At 37.6% G+C, this 17323-nt stretch overlaps 1 protein-coding gene across 12 annotated transcripts in view; it reads left to right on the top strand.

The window, feature by feature from the left end:
- Positions 1-17323, top strand: part of ZNF462 (zinc finger protein 462) — a 155295-nt gene that overhangs the window by 125055 nt on the left and 12917 nt on the right. For all 12 annotated transcript variants that reach the window (XR_012470865.1, XM_074197591.1, XM_074197589.1 and 9 more), the window contains 2 exons: positions 1294-1430; positions 14879-15102. Coding sequence is in view for 11 of the 12 variants with exons in the window: in XM_074197591.1 (XP_074053692.1) it covers positions 1294-1430; positions 14879-15102 (361 nt within the window). In the remaining variant the exon portion in view is untranslated. The remainder of the gene's footprint in view (positions 1-1293; positions 1431-14878; positions 15103-17323) is intronic.

Consider the following 17323-nt stretch of genomic DNA (forward strand, 5'->3'; position numbering starts at 1 on the left):
TTAGTCCAGTTGTCTCACTAGCAAGAAGCTATGTGACCCCCAGACTGAAAAAGGATGACGAAAGGTAGAGGTGATGAGAGGACAGGTGGCCACTATGCAACATTACTTCAATGATAAGAAGTTTGGGCAGTGGAAATCACCCCCTTCCCATTAAACCCAGGATTTCACCCTGTGCTTGATGAGGCTTCAGTAATTATTCATTTCAAAGGTTTGGGGTTTTTTGAGGTGGAGGTAAGGTATGGGGAGAACCTTCAAAAAAAAGTCTTCCAATGAGGATCCATGATGGTGCATCATTGACCCAAAGTTCTCAAAAGTGGTGCCAGTAGAGTTTAAACTATGGCTAATTTTTCTAAGGTTGAGAGGTCTGCTCAACCACAGAACCAATTTGTCTAACTCTAGTCCCATTAGAGCAGATCAAAGGATTGGCCACCAGAAGATGCTTGCTTGTTGAGACATTACTCAGCATTAAGAAGGATCAAAAAGAGTTATGATATAAAATCATGGATTCTTTTTTTGCAGATTTAATGAATGTTTTTCAAGTTGATATGTCAATTAGCTCATTTCACTTACCCAGGTAAACTTTGTGAATGGGTATGCTTTCTAAATGTTCCCTCCCCAATCTCTCTTGTGAGCAGAGAACCATTCCAACTTTTGGAAATATGCTTTGTACAAAGAAAAAATGGTTTCTGATATAAGTTTTCAGAAGGGCTTAGACAACCTCAGATTTCTAGGGCTTTTCGGGAAGCCCATGTCCTTACAAAGATGGAATGTATGAAATTATTGAAAACATTGAATTGGAAAACTTTAAAAAAAGAAAAGAGGAATGCCCCTAGTCACTCTGACAGAAGAATTTATTGAATGGTTGCTTTCCTCAAGTACTTTTTTTTTAGGTTTTTTGCAAAGAAAATAGGGTTATAAGTGGCTTGCCCGAGGCCACACAGCTAGGTAATTATTAAGTTTCTGAGACTGGATTTGAACCCAGGTACTCCAGACTCTTATCCACTGCGCCACCTAGCTGCCCCCCTCAAGTACTTTTTTTATGAGTATAGTCTTAAAATTAGTGTGTACATTTGGATGGAGTTATATGAATGGAAAGAAATATTTCCCAGATCATACTTTACTTATTCTCTAATATCTTTCCTTTGGGTTGACAGAGAAAGAGAGAGAGTGAGAGAAAGAGATATCAAGGTACCTGGTATATGTCAAATCCAGATTAGCAGATTCTGAATGAAGAGACCACACAAACACAGTTTTCTTCTCTTCCCCACCCTCCACCCCTCACCTCTCTCACAGATCTGCTTTTACTATGCACGTGGAAGCTGGGCATTCCGCAGTTCCTGAGGAGGGTCCCAAAGACCTGCGTTGTCCCCTCTGCCTCTACCACACCAAATATAAACGCAACATGATTGACCACATCGTGCTGCATCGAGGTAAAACTGACTGCTTTCAGAGTTGGGGGGGGGGATAGTGGGGAAAAGAAAAGGAGAGGGGAAAGGGTAGGGATGGAGGGGATGGTTGGCATACAAGACCCTCAAATCTGTCTTTTTATTGTTCAGTTGTTCAGACATGCTCAACTCTTTATGATCACATTTGCAGTTTTCTTCACAAAGATATTGGAGTGGTTTGCCATTTCCTTCTCTAGCTCATTTTACAAATGAGGAAACTGAGGCAAACAGAATTAAGTAACTTGCCCCAGGTCACACTTCTGGAAAATATAGAGATCAAATTTGAACTCAGGTGTTCCTGACTCCAGGCCTGGTATTCTATCCACTGTTCCACCCAGTTGCCCTTTAAACAGTCTGGTAGTTCTCTCCATAGACTACATAGAGTTCACTTAGCTCAGCTCCTCATCACAATTCCAGGAAGGAAATTACTAAGATTTCCAGACGTGCATGAAGAAGATTCCTTGGACAGTGATGAACTGGAGGCTGATGATTGTCCCAACCCTACTTTAGTATTCTCCTCCAGGCCTTTCGTTTGTGACCAGTTACAATTGTTATTGATAAATTGAGTTTCCTCTTCATTGAAAGGAGAAGATTAAGGTCTTTTTTTATTTTCAGTCAACAGCTTATTCCTATTCCATCACTGTATATGTATTTTTCTTGTAATGCCTTAGAAAAGCATTGGTATATCTGCCATGTCAGCAGCAAAGTAAAGGGTTTTCTCACTTGTTATGCTCAAGATGTCATTCAACAGACTCAGAATCATCCTTGGGGAAACTGGCCAAATGTCCTTTCCTTAGAACCACAGAGTTCTTCAAAAGAGGGAACCCCCCATTTTGGTAGGTATAATTGAGGCTGTTGTACTTCATAATATTTGGAGGCCAAGAATTTTGTGATCTTTAGACTTTGGTCACAAGACACCTGGAAATTATATGTCCCAAGATAGAAAACAACAACTTTGCTTTAGATTGTTGTATAATGGGACCGAGATGTTCAGAGAATTTTTAGCTAAGATTTATCAAAAATGAATTTGTATTTCATGAAAGAGGAATTCTTAACAAACTCTAAAAACATAGGGGATGCTATTGTTCCTCTGTCTTGAAATTATAGTCAGTATCTTTCTTTGGCACAATAAGCACTGCCTAAACACAAGGGTATACAGATTGTTGACTGTGTGTGTGTGTGTGTGTGTGTGTGTGTGTGTGTGTGTGAGAGAGAGAGAGAGAGAGAGAGAGAGAGAGAGAGAGAATATGAATGGCAAGAAAATGAATAAAAGGTCACTGCAATGTGCTCAATAATTTAAAAAAGTCAAACAGACTCTGCCTTCAGAGAGCTTACATTTTAAAGAGAGAGAGAATGCACATGGCTGGGTGATGGCCATGGAGGGTCACTTTGCTCCTAAGGTTACAGGAATGTCCCTTCCAGGGAAAGAAAAGTAGGTGAGGGTAATCCTAACCAGAAAGGTATAAGTGCAGGGCAGAGTTCATCAAAACAGAAGGCAGGGGTGAGGAAGGAAGCAAGGTCAGGAGCAGACCCTCCAGTTCTGACTGAAACCATTACAACTGCTTACTCTAATCAAATCAAGCCAGAGACTTCTAAACTCTTACATATGCTCAGACCTCTGTCCTTGAGGGTGAGGTGATGCCAATCTACATTACCAGCTTTGCCAATGAAGAAGTTAATTAACCCCTTCATTCAATATCTGCCTCTCCCCCATCTAGTCCATATAGTGTTCTAGAGTCCATAGTGTTGAAACCAGAGGGGTAAAAAACCCATTCAGCAATGGAAAGTTATCCCCTCAATTCCTTTTGGGAATATTTCTTTGTTTATAAGAATTGACTGGAAGAAAATAGGGTTGGTTTGGGTTTGGGTTGCTTTTTTTTTAATCATTCCATCGACATCCAAATAGTTAGGAGAGCATGTTTGCCAATTCTGGCATCTCCAAAGAGGAAGGAAGCTAGGGATACCTCATAACGCCATAGACATTTTTAGTATGATCTTGCATCATTTGGATCGTGCTACCATCTCTTCCTCAAAAGCATGAATGATGATGTACTTTTCTCACACATAGATTTTCCCTGCTTTCCTATCCAGCTCTAACTAGAGGGCTAGATTTGTGCTGGCCATGACAGACATCAGCTTGCAGGCTTGGAAGACGCAGCTGTTTGAAGCCTTTCAGCTGATTCTTGGCCGGAGCTCGCCTACTCGATGTTCATCCTTAGTCACCTAGCTGCCAGGACTCCGACCCGTGTGCTGAGGTGGCTCTCTGCCTTCTCACAGCTTGGTCAAAGTCCACTGACAGCAGATTGCTGCTGAGCAAACAGAAATGGCAAAGTCCTCCCTTTCTGTGGGGGAGCCCTTCTCCCATGCCCATTTTTGCCACACCAGTAGAGGCTGGTGTCTTCTGCTGGATGAGCCTGGAGTTTTGATTACCCAAACAGAGAGGGCTTTCAGCAGTAGTGGATTCAACACAGATCGATTCCCAGACCAAGTTGGCAATTTGTGGAGACACGTCTGGACCCATTCAGATCTCCTTCACTGGAATTAGAAAACACAATTTGCCATACAAATCTTTTAAATAAACAATAGTATCATGCTATGAGGAACACAAGAGGTTATTGCAGCAGATTTGAGAATTTGAAACTCCATAGGGCTGGGAATCTGAAAACAAAATCCCCGCAATGCTGATTTCAATATATTTCATCCTAGCTAAGATCAGAAGTCTTGATCATTACCATCTGTATTTAGGGAATGCAAAATGCTTTGGTGTTCTCAGACTAACTTTGGTGTGAACACCCCACCTAAAAATGGCATCTCTGTGGGAAACTTAATTCTGGCTCATCCAAGAGACAAGAGTGGGATTCTTTAGTACCCTCTTGGCCAGGGATGTTTGGGCTGAAGCTGCTAACAAAGCAACAAGATAGGATTCTTTCTGCACCTGTGCTCTCCTTCTTCTCTAGATGGATAAACATCTCTGGTCTCTAGGGCTTCCAGGGAGGGATCTTTTTAAGTACTGGGTTAATTAAAATGTTTGAAATTCAAGGGAAGGAAAAACAGCTTGTGCACTGGCCCCAAGGTATCTAGTGATCCCTACTGCTTGGTAGGACACATCCTCAGAGGTTCTTTCTAAGGAATTTTTGTGTGTTTATTTCAGTGGGTAGCAGAGGAGAGAAAAACTTTCTACAGGGCAGAATTGAGTGAGAAATGCCACTAACCAAAATGGTGATGGTTAAAACAAGCTTACAGGCATTCATTTAAGGATGAGTTAGTGGCTATTACATTTTAGCTCCATCATGAAAACTTTGGGGAAAAACAAATGAATGGATGTTCCTGCTCTCAAAGAGCTTATAGTCTAGTTGGGGAATATATTGAAGTATTTACACAAATAACATGGAAATATGCATCATATGTTCTAAATGAGTTTCAGAATTCTCTGGGAGTCAGAAAAATGGAGAGGTTGCTTTTAGCTTGGAGACCAGGGGTGTTTTCATGAAAGAGGTGACATTTGTGCTCCATCTTGAGGAATGGGTAGATAGATAGATGGATGGATAGATGGATAGATAGATAAGATGGTATAGAATATGGAAAAATGAATAGAGATAATTTGAAGTAAGGTATGTCAGTTGAAAAAAAAAGATGAACAAAAACTTGAAAGTTTGGATAATAATGTATAAAAGAAGGGAAAAGGGATTGAAAGATAACAGTCAAAAATGTTTCCATTTGGACCTTGCTCTTCTTAGATTTAAACCATTGTTATAGTAGAATCAAAGAAAGCTCCTCATCCTTGATTAAAGAAGGAAAAGAAATAATCATTTCCTAGGTACCTTCCTTGTGCTGTGCACTCATTTACTCAATGAGTGGGGTGATGGCAATCCTGGGAAGTACTTACAATTAATAAGTGAAATAAAGAGCTGTGGGTCCTTCCCACTGAGGACAGTGGCCTGGAGCATTATCTATCTGGAGAACCTTCTAACCTAACCCTGTCCCACGTTAGAAACATCCATTGGAGAAAGTGACCTGGATTTGGCTGTTTTAATCAAAGCAATAGAATGTAAACCTGTTCACATTTCAGGAATGAAATCGCTGTTGGGACTTAGGATTTAGAATGTAACAGTGAATTTCTATCAGGCTCCACATTTAAAATACTGTTTGATAAAAGTAAACTGGATCTTTCTCTTTGTTCACATGATCTTGAAAGTATGTGTCTAGACTAAATTTCATGAATCCTATCCTATTTTCATTTAAATTACAAATCTTCATTTTTAATTCATCTGCAATTGACATTGGCACCAGCCTTTAAGCTTCTCCCTTCCCATTTGTCTTTGTTCTCCTTTGTGCCCCCATTTTTTTCACTCACATAGCCACTACTATAATTTGGGCATTCATCATCCTCACTTTGTCTACAGTAACAGCCAACTTCCAACTTGTCTCTTTTCCATTTCATCTACTGTATAGCTGCTTATTAAGGCGCAAATTTAACTTTGTCGTTGCCCTGCTGTAGAATCTTCAATGGTTACTGGTGGCTGGTTGCCTCCTCCACCTTACAAACAAATCCTCCTCCAACTTGACTCCAGGCTATCTTTCCACACTATCCCATCCCTCTGCCCCTCCTATTCTTTGTTCCAGAGAGTAGATTTGTTAAACTCAATAGTCTTTCTCCTAGCTCTGGGCCTTCCTTGGAAGTTACCTCTCCTGCCTGGTAAGCATTGAGTTCCTCATCATGTCTAATTTGCTTTCTCCATTAAGCCTTCCCTTATCCCTTAGTGTTTTCTTTATCATTGAATTATCTCATCTTCTCAACTCTGTGTACAAATTATATCCTTCCTTCCAAATCAAATATAAACCTCTTGAAGGCAGAGTGGTTCATGTTTATTTTTATATCCATATCAAACATAGTATCTTGAATATAGTATCTATTTAATAAATATTTAATTGAATTGTAAGTACCCATTGATCATATTATGATATGACAGGAACAAATATTTAACTCAATTAGGAGAATTTAAAGAATTTATAAAGGAGAATTTATATTTAAAGGTATCCACAGAAGAAGATCCATATGCAGAATAATAATAATAATCTTAAATTTATGTTTTGCATTAGTATTTGCAAAGCACTTAATTGACAGTAAAGCTCTAAGATAGGTAGAACATTATTATTATTATTCCTCTCTTCAACTAAAGAAACTGAGACCTGATAAGGAAAAAGCTCTTTGTTCCAGGTCAAAGAGTTAATAAATATCAAGGAGAGGAATTGAAATCTCATCTAGTAATTCTAAGCGCATTTTGCTTTCTATTCTGCTATACTGTTATCTTTCTTCAGAGCCATGATTTCATTGACTTAGGTGTACCCTTTGCTGATGTAAACTCTTTGTCCTGGTAGACAGTCTTCATGATTTAATGGAGCAAAACAAACAACAATAAAAACCCTTTTCCCTCACCAGTTAATAACCAACAAAATACATTTTATAATTCAGCTTTCACTTATACTTTTATGAGAATTTAAGCTGGAAGAGCTTTAGTGTTCATCTAGTCTACTTCCCTCCCTCATTTCTATGGAAAAGAAGATGGTGGCTCAGAGAAATTAGCTGTTTTTTCCAAGGTAGTGCAGGTAGAGAGGAGCAGCTGGGATTTGAATCCAAGTTCTCTGACTCCAAGTGTAGAACTCTCTGTATTATACCAGAGGCTTTCCAGGTGAGTAAGACCCACCAGAGCATAGACATATCTTTCATGGCCTTGAAGAGTCACTTTCTTGTCATGGTCTCACATTGAAAGGAAGACTTTAGATGAGGTTATAGTGGGTATCATCACCATTAATTCATCTGTTCAGTATCAAATTTTCCTAAAGAGGGGTACAACTGTACTGAGTATTCTCAGCCTTTAATTTTGCTCAATGAAATTACATGTTCCAGTCCAACCTACCAAAATACTTTGGTCTGTTCACTTTGGACCCATTGCTTCCAATTCATTCCAATGCTGAGTGGTAAGAACTAGGACTTACCTATCTCTTGGGGCTGTTGTTGGGTTAGATATTGTTTTGGGGTTTTCCCCCCTCAATGACTTGGCATTATTTTGTTCTTCCCTACTTGTTTGGCTGGACCCAGGGAATGGGTGGACCTTTGGTTTGGCAAAAAGAAAGATTTATGCCTCTGCAATAGTAATTTGCATATAAAGTTTGTTGGAATGAATGAATTCCAAATCTGGTCTTGCTTCATTTAGACTTGGCACATCCTAGAGAGGAAACCCATGTATGTTGTGGTCTTTCTTGCAGGAAGAATTTTTACTTGGTAATTCTGAACTCCACAGTGATGTGGCTTTTCACTGATTTGAGCAGCAAGGAGCCCCTCTGTAGTTGTAATGCTGCAGATGTTTGGATACAGTGCTGTAATAGGCTTTTCATCACACTCCTCAACTCCATTACGTCTTTACACAAATGCTTCAGTGTGTGGCTCCAACTGGCTTTCCTCAGAGGGCTTTTTTTTCCCTCTTTGGTTTTATGTCCCAAGACAGTACCCAGAACCTTTGAGTAGGAGGAGATGAGAGTCATAATTCATCATGTAGTTGAACCAGTGAAATAATAATATTATTGTAACCAGCCCTGTCCAGTAAACTAGGTTGGGATGACTATTATCCAGACTTTGTTTCCTTGCTCAAGCTAATTTTGAGGGGTGTGAAAGCAAAAAATGACCCAAAAGAGCTGCTGTCCCTTCTGAAATCTGAACCATAGAAACAGGTCACCTTTCAGTTCACAAGTATAAATATCCATCTCCCTTCCCCTTGCTTTTTATGCTGTTTACTCACCTCTAATATGAATAAGCCCATTCACTGAGATCACCGTAATTTCCCTGGCTTGTCAGATTAGTTGTGTGCTGCATCTTAGTTATTTCCCCTCCCTTTTTAAAAGGAAGAAAACTCAGCTTTTATAGAGGTTGTATTTCCATAATGTCCCCAAAAAATGACCACATGGGAAACACATTAGAGTAAAAATGGGAAGCCTTCATTTTCACCATAAGTAAGAGGGAAAAATGACTGTGTGTCAAAACAAGAAGACATTTTGGGTGCAACTTAAATGTAAATTATTATTGCAAAAATCTGTAGTCTTTGTGTTTCTAAAAGATTAAAGATAACACCTTGTAAAGACTTATATTAAAAGTTGTTCATTCATCATCCACTTATTTCCATCATGGGGTAGAGGGAAAAGCCACCAAGCTAAATTAAGAGGTCATGGTTATAGTTCTATTAAAATCATTTTATTATTTGGGCTAATTCATGAGATGATATGAAATAATAACAATAACAGGTAGCTTTTGAAGGTTTGCAAAGTGATTTACATTTATTATCTCACTAGAGTTCACAACCCTAGAGGTTGGTATTACTATCCTTCTCCCCCCCCTTTATAGAAGAGGAATAATCGTTAAGGCTCAATTTATTCAACTATTAACTGTCTGGGACAGGTTAAAATTGATCTTTTCCTGATTCCAAAACCAATACTTTAACTGACACTGGGATCAGCTGCACTACTATTTATAACTCTGAACCATTTTGCAAGTCATATATTACTTTTCCAGACCTCAGTTTACCCAATTAATAAAATAAGGAAATGGGACCAGATGATCACTAAGATCACTTCCAGCTCAAAGTGTGAAAAATCATTTAACCTCACTGTCTTCTTCAACATCTGTAATAGGGATAAATACAACCCCTACCAAACATAGTGTAACATAATATGGTTCAGATAAAATAAGGTAGAAAGAATTTTGAAAAGTAGAAAGTACTATACAATATTATTGTCATTATAATTGTTAGTTTGGTGTGTGTGTGATAGCACAGACATGTATAGCAAGCCTAGAAATAACATAGACGACTGTCCAGAATTATGAACTGATTGCAAAGGGGTTCCGTTATGGAAGGTTAAGAGAGTTATTATTATTTATTGTGAAGAAGAATATATTAAGGGGAGAGACAGAGCGACTTGACCTCTATTTTGAAGATACATGAGAGAACAGAATGTAATATGGAAAATTAGTTGCCTTTCTCTACTGAAACAGAAGTAGAGATAATGAACTAAAATGGAAATAATAGGAAATGATTAGAAATTTTTTAAAATTTAATGATCACAAGGATAAGTCCTAGGAATGAGTTATATAATATTCTTCCAAAGACAGCCTTAAGAATAAAAGCCTTAAGAATAAAAGAAACCCACCTCTAAGGCTGGTTCCCTTTCTCTTGTACCTACTTCTTCCCTTTCCTCTGAATCTATGCATAAGAGATAGACCATTGTGCATACTGGTTTTTCATTTTATTGTTTTATGAATAGTGGTTAATATAGAGGGCCTGTGGGTTAATGAAGGAACACTTGATTAGGAATTGAGAGTCTATTCATCCAGGCTGTGCTCTGAAATTACTGTGATTTGAAGCAAATCATTTCCCCTCTGTGGTCCTCAGTTTTCACATCTGTAAAAGAGGAAAGGGAGTTGGATTAGATCTTCTTTAAGAACCTGTCTAGTGGGAGTAGCTAGGTCACACAGTGGATAGAGCACAGGCCTTGGAGTCAGGAGGACCTGAGTTCAAATCCAGCCTCAGACACTTAATAATTACCTAGCTGTGTGGCCTTGGGCAAGCCACTTAACCCCATTTGCCTTGCAAAAACCTTAAAAAAAATAAAAAAGAACTTGTCTAGTTCTGAATCCTTTGATCATATGGTTTGATGACCACCTTAATTTCCCTAACACTAAATTCTCAAAATTCTGCATCAAAATGTAGACCAGAGTTTGAAACTAGGCTTAGCTTCCTACTTTTGAGTGGCTTTGGGTGATTCTATGAGTCTTCCTTTCATAGTCTATAAAAATGATATTCAATAATTAGATCAGTAATTCTCAAACTTTTTGGCCTCAGGACTGACTGTAATCTTAAAAATTATTGAAGATCTCTTATTATTATACAAATTGTTTTGACCTCTTGAACCCCATATGAATCCCCCAGACTACATGTTGAGACTTCCTAGAATGATGATCTGAAAAGTTCCTTCTAGCACCAAATTGCATGATCAAAGTTAAAATTCTATGACCTAGTTTGGATAATTTTTATCTTTGCTTACCAAAAAAAAAATCTTAAAACTAAGTACTGGAAAGGCTCTCCACTGTCTTTTGTGTGTGTGTGTGTGTGTGTGTGTGTGTGTGTGTGTGTGTGTGTGTGAAAATGTCTTTGACAACATTTTATAGAATTGACATCATTTTACCAATGACCGATCTTCACTGGTTTTTGTGTGTACATTTATGTATAATAATATTGATGAGAATAATTATGACTTATATAACCCTGACTATCCAAGCACCATGTTAATTGCTTTACTATTATTATCTCATTTGATCATCACAGCAGCTCTGGGAGGTAGATACTCGCTATTATCATTATTATTCCCATTTTACAGATGAGAAAACTGAGGTAGAAAAGGATTAAGTGACTTAACTATAAGGTCACACAGCTAGCAAGTATCTGAGATTAGATTGGAACTCAAGTTTTTTCGACTCCAGGCCTGATACTCTACCTACTGTACCATCCAACTGCTGCTGTGTTTATTATATGGTATAGAAATATGCCTGTAAATATGTGTACATATGTATCTCAATACCTGTGAATTTACACACATCTGTCTGTTTTTCTGGACAAATGTCTAAATGAAAGGCAGTATACATGTGTTTATATACACATATGTGCATACAATACCCATACACATATATCTGTATATATACATGCATAAATAGATACACAGAGACCTCTGAATTTCTCAGTGTTTTGCGTTTTTATGTGTAGCTTTTGTAAATGCTGTGGGTGGGTCTTATAAATATCTATGTACATATACACATACACATACATATATGGATATAAAATGTCCAACTATTTGTAGATATATTCATATATGCTCTGCAAATATGCCCATATGTATACTGTATATGCGCAGTATATGTGTATATGCTCTTTTAGATAAACACCTATGTCCTGGTATACAGAAAATGAATTGTACCTGAGACTTCTGGAAATGCTTTCAGGACTTTGCCTCCAGTCGTTTCTCTACCCAGATCCCCCTGACCAATTGACAACTCCTAATACAGGGTGACACAATGAGAACTTAGCTGTGTTATGTTGGATGGGGAAAACCTTCTGGGTACTCTAATATATCCCCACAACCAAAAGACAAAAGGTAGTGTGCTGTGTCAGCCCAGAAAATAGCAATGTTCTGAAAGTGTTGCCCCTCCACGATTCAGAGAATCAAAGGTATCCAACACTTCCTGTGACTTAATAATACATTACTGTTCCTAAATCATGTAAATATATGTTTTCTGAGTCCATTTGTAAACTTTCATCTACTTTTAAAATCCAGACACAGCAGGACAACTTGCGCTATATTTGAGCCTTACATAAATAGCACAGATTTTAATTTTATCCCAGTTATGGATATCTGGCTTGTGTGCTAACACTTCAGGCAGACTGGTGTGAAATTTAATTTGAACAGTTAAACACAAGGGTGAGGGAGTGCAAAATCAACAAGGCACATTCATCTCTAGTTTTATAGCATTTGGTATGTGAAGAGGGAAACCCACCCAAATTCCCCACTATTTTTTCCAAACTTTTGACAATCAGATTACAGTTTGTCAGAAGGTAATCACATGAAGCTTCTCATACACATATTCACACACACACACACATACACACACACACACTCACTTTATTTTATTTGCAACCATTTTATCAGATGGATCCACTTAGCTGGATATTCCTGAATAAAATGTTCAATGCTTTTTTCATTTCTTAGCCAGGACATAACTAAGTGATCAGAGATGGGAAAGTTAATCTGAACCTATCTCAAAGAGGATAGTAGTCATGAGGTGAGAAATTTCAGTCAGAAACCCTTCCACACCCAATTTGCTAGAATGATCTTTGATTAGCCAGTCAGATGGTTCAATGGATAGAGTGCTGGACCTAGAGTTAGAAATACCTAAGCTCAAATCTAGCCTTGACCACTTACTAAGCCATGTGATCCTGGGCTTAACTTAACTCAGTTTAAACTTAACTTAAACTTTAAACTTAACTCAGTTTCCTTATCTGGAAAAAACTAGAGAAGGAATTGGCAAATTGGCCAATATCTTTCCTAAATGGGGTCATGAAGAGTCAAATATGACTTGATCATTTACTGCCTCAGTTTTCTCAATTATAAAGCTGATAACCTTCCTTGCAAGGTTGTGAGAAAATAAAATTAAACAATATTGGTAAAACACATTGTAAACTTAAGTGGGAGAGGGAGAGAGGAGATAAGCTGGCTATTCAGGTTCTTTTTTACATATTTACATAAAAACTGGTTATTATCATTATTATTAGAAGATTGGTAACAACTTCACAACAATTGGATAGTAAGTAGAACTTTTAATTCACTTATTAAAGACGTAATGTGCATAGAGGCAACACATGAAGACTTGCTCACAGATCTAGCCTCCGATGCACATTGCTCTATAACATAAGTCATTTAACGTCTTTTTCTTTGTTTATTTGTTTTTTAATTTATTTTTCCATTGACATGCAAAGATAGTTTTCAGCAATCTTTTTTTTTTTTTTAGTTTTTTGCAAGGCAAACAGGGTTATGTGGCTTGCTCAAGGCCACACAGCTAGGTCATTATTAAGTGTCTGAGGCTGGATTTGAACTCAGATACTCCTGACTCCACCTAGCCTCCCCATAGCAATCATTTTTGTAAGGTTTTAAGTTCCACATATTTCTCCTTCCATTGCTTCTCTCCTCCCTTCCCCTTACAGAGAGCAGTCTAATATAGATTATACATGTGTAACTATGTTAAACATATTTCAATATTAATCATGCTGTGAGAGAAAAATCAGAACAAAAAAGAGGGAAAAAACCATGAGTGGGGGAAAAGCCATAAAACATGAAGCAAATTTAAAAACTTGAAAATATTATGCTCTGGGAAGCATTCAGACTCCATAGTTCTTTCTCTGGATGTAGCTGGAATTTTCCATCACAAGTTCTTTAGAATTGTCTTTGATTATTGTACTGCTAAGATGAGCAAGTCCATCATAGTTAATCATCACAGTGTTGTGCTTACTTCACTCAGCATCAGTTCAAATCATTTAACTTCTAATTAGCTTTTAGCCATAGGTGGCTCTATAAAAAGCCAGTAGAATATAAGCCCTTTGAGGGCAGAAAGATTGTTTTTGTATTGCCAGAGCATAGCACCCCCGGTATCCTTAACTACTTATTGAACTTTTGTTTAGTATGAAATGAGGATAAATTACAGGTGAGTTTCAGAGTTTCCATACTCTGTTGAAGTCAACACTGATGAAATCCCAAAATCCCAAATCCAAACCAAAAAAAGTATTGGATGATCCAGGTGTGTGTGGGGTGTGTGTGTGTGTGTGTGTGTGTGTGTGTGTGTGTGTGTGTGTGTGTATACATATATATATATATATATATATATGTCTATGTATATTAATCACCACTTCCATACCCCCTCCCATATCCAACCAGAGTACTCAGTTTCTCCTGCATCCTCTTTAGAGCCTTGCTGAGTACATCTAATATTTCAGGTCAGAAATTATATATTATATGTATATATTTCTCACATATATACTTACATATCCACACTTATATTGCTTCAAAAGTCTTGACACTGTTTTTGTACAGTAATCATTGAGATTCAACTAATTGAAGAAGAATTTGTATTATCATTTACAAGTAATGATGCTTCATCATTGTTAGTACACAAGATAATACTCATTAATTAGAAATTTTTATAATGAATGGTAACTGCATGTATAGGCAAATCCTCCAAATACAGCCCCATAGATCATTAAACTCACTGAAATTTAGTAGTGTGAATGGTGTATGTATAAAAGGGTAGCATATAAAAGATTAGCACTTTGGGGTGACTAGGTGGCACAGTGGATAGAGCACCAGCCCTGAATTCAGGAGGACCTGAGTTCACATTCGACCTCAGACACTTTCTAATTACCTAGCTGTGTGACTTTGGGCAAGTTGCTTAACCCTATTTCCTTGCAAAACAAACCCAAAAAAAGCAAGAAAAAAATATATATTAGCACTTTGTATTGGTGACTCAAACAAAAACATATTAGGAAAAGAAGCTTTTAAACAAAGACATCTACAATTACTTGGTTATGAAATTGTACAGATTCTATCTCATAAAGTTAAGATTTTCCATTCAAGACGTAAACCAGTAAAATATTTAAGGAATATTTTTTTAAAATATTTGGAACTTTCAGACTATATGGATGTAAGAGTATATTGTGTTCCTGTACACCCACAGAGTAAGTGCTTCTTGAATTTGTTCTTGGTTGTTGTTTTTGTTTTTAACCAACATCTACATTCTCTTAAGTAAAAATTTCCATTCCCCCCCCCCCATTTTGTTTCTGCAGAAGAGAGAGTTGTTCCCATTGAAGTGTGCCGTTCCAAACTGTCAAAATACTTGCAGGGAGTAGTTTTCCGCTGTGATAAGTGTACCTTCACCTGCTCCAGTGATGAGAGCTTGCAGCAGCACATTGAGAAGCACAATGAACTAAAACCTTACAAATGCCAACTCTGCTACTATGAGACCAAACACACGGAGGAGCTGGATGGCCACCTTCGCGATGAACATAAGGTACATTCCTGGGAGATTTTTCTTCTCATTGCTTGTATAATCTTTGTGCTCGGGATTGGGGGCTGAGAATCATTTAGTCATCCTTACAACATAGAAAGGGGTGAACTGAATGGATTTTTAAAAACACTTGCATTTTTCTGAATATCTGTTAATGATTGAAATAGATATCTATATAGATATCTACCTATATTTATATAGCTATAGAAACATAGCAATTGTAAAGTAGCATCTTGGTAAAGTAAATAGTAGAAGAGAATTGTAATTAAAACCTCTTCTCAAACTCAACTGATTGTGGACTAGGTCCCACAGAGTCCTTGCCTCCCACGATGTATTAAATTGACCTCACATAAAGTGACTGGTACCTTGTTTTTCATGTTATTGAAGACACCTGGATACAGTGACTCATATTTGGCTTGTGAGGGGAAGAACATTTTAAAAAAATTAACCAAAATTCTCTAATAATTAAAAAAATTCTACAAGTTAATGTTGAGTGCCTTTCAGTATGCAAGGAATTATGCTAAGTCCTTTGGACAGAGTTTCTCATTCCCTTCATCTCTGTAGGTGAGAGACAGAAGACTGTTTTGTTGGTCTTGGTGATTAAAATTAAAAAAAGAAAAAGAAACAACCCTGGCCTCAACAATTTTCCACAGGAGAATTGCACCTCTTGGGAGAAGGTTGAGCTTTATTTGTGCTTTTTGCTTTGGGACAGCTGTTGTATCTTTCACATAGTAGGGACTCAGCAAACATTGAATTCAAAGTGAATTGAAATTCATATGTTTTCCAATATTTGTGAAAATCCTGGGGGGGGGGGTAGGAGAGGGAATTATCTTTAATTTATCAAGCATTCATGGATGTGAATAAATGCTTATCTAACCAGTCAATTAATAACATATACATCCTTGAACCTTCCTTCTGATGTGGCCAAACTTTTGGCCATAGTACATTCAGCTGTTTCCTCTTGCTTATTTGCCTAGTCTGATGTCCACCATGATCTCTAATACATGGCTCTGGAATTGAACAAAGGAAAAATAAAAGTTCTCCCCTACTTATTGAAGCCAACTGTGATAGTGAAGAGGGAAAGATGAAAACTAGACTGGATGTCAGTTATTGGGGGAACTTTTAAGGCTTTTCTCCATTTTTGAATTCTTAAGACTGAGACCAATCACTGAGAAATCAATAGTGACAGTTTAGGATCCTTCTTAAAGTTCTGTTCAGAATGTGTGACTCCACTAATTTCCAGTGATAATACAGATTAATGTAGTTACCTACTAATGTGATAGAAGAGAATATCAGCTACACAAATGAGTTCTTGGGATAGATACTGCAATCAGAAACCACTGTATTGCATCAGTGGTACACCTGGCTTCTCAGCGCAAACTGCTAGTGAGGTCCATTGCTCTTTCGTTCAGTAACGTTCATTAAGCTTTACAGTATGAATAGTACAGTATTAGCAGTTAAGGGAGATAAAAAGATTAGGTAAAACAGTCTCCTCCCTCATGGAGTTTGAGCTCTACCACAGGATTATGAAGTGCTTGAAAGTCAGTGTGATGACAAACAAAAAGCTAAAAAAAGAAATTTAAAAAAAAAGAAAGTCAGTGTGATGTAATAGCTAGAAAAATCATGGGTTCAATACTCCTCCCTGACTCATACTGTCTGTGTGACCCCAGACAAGTCACTGAACACCTCAGTATCTATAGGCACTGAGTAAGCCTAGAAGGGGGCAGACCTGCATTACTAGAGAAAGTCCTATTTTCTAGGAGTTCCCTAAGTCAATGAGATCATAGGTATCATCTCTAGTACTTTAAATAAAGTACTATGGCAGGTCCCAGGTGGAGACTACTCCCAAGCTAGACAGGATTAGGGAAAAGATCTAGCTAAGAAATCCATAAAAATTGCAAAGAACAGGAGTTAAAGGGAGGGTATTGAGGAAGAGCAAATAGCATCAGCAAAAGCCTTGAGCTCCAAAATTCCCTGACCCTTAAAATTATACTTCTGTGGACTATAAGTACCACTTACTTGCTGTGTGAACTTGGGACAAAAACTTTCCCTCTCTGGGTGTCAATCTTCCCATCTGTAAAATGAAGAGGGTGAATGATCTCTCAGTCCTTTCTACCTTCAATTCCTATGGTCTTGAAATGTCTTTAGAATTAATTTTTTTAAGGACTATCATTAAGCAGGGCTGGATATTTAATATAGTCTTTTGAAGTGCTCCTGGGAAACC

Source organism: Macrotis lagotis, chromosome 8, assembly GCF_037893015.1.
Source record: "Macrotis lagotis isolate mMagLag1 chromosome 8, bilby.v1.9.chrom.fasta, whole genome shotgun sequence".
In the NCBI taxonomy this organism is placed as follows: Eukaryota; Metazoa; Chordata; class Mammalia; order Peramelemorphia; family Peramelidae; genus Macrotis; species Macrotis lagotis.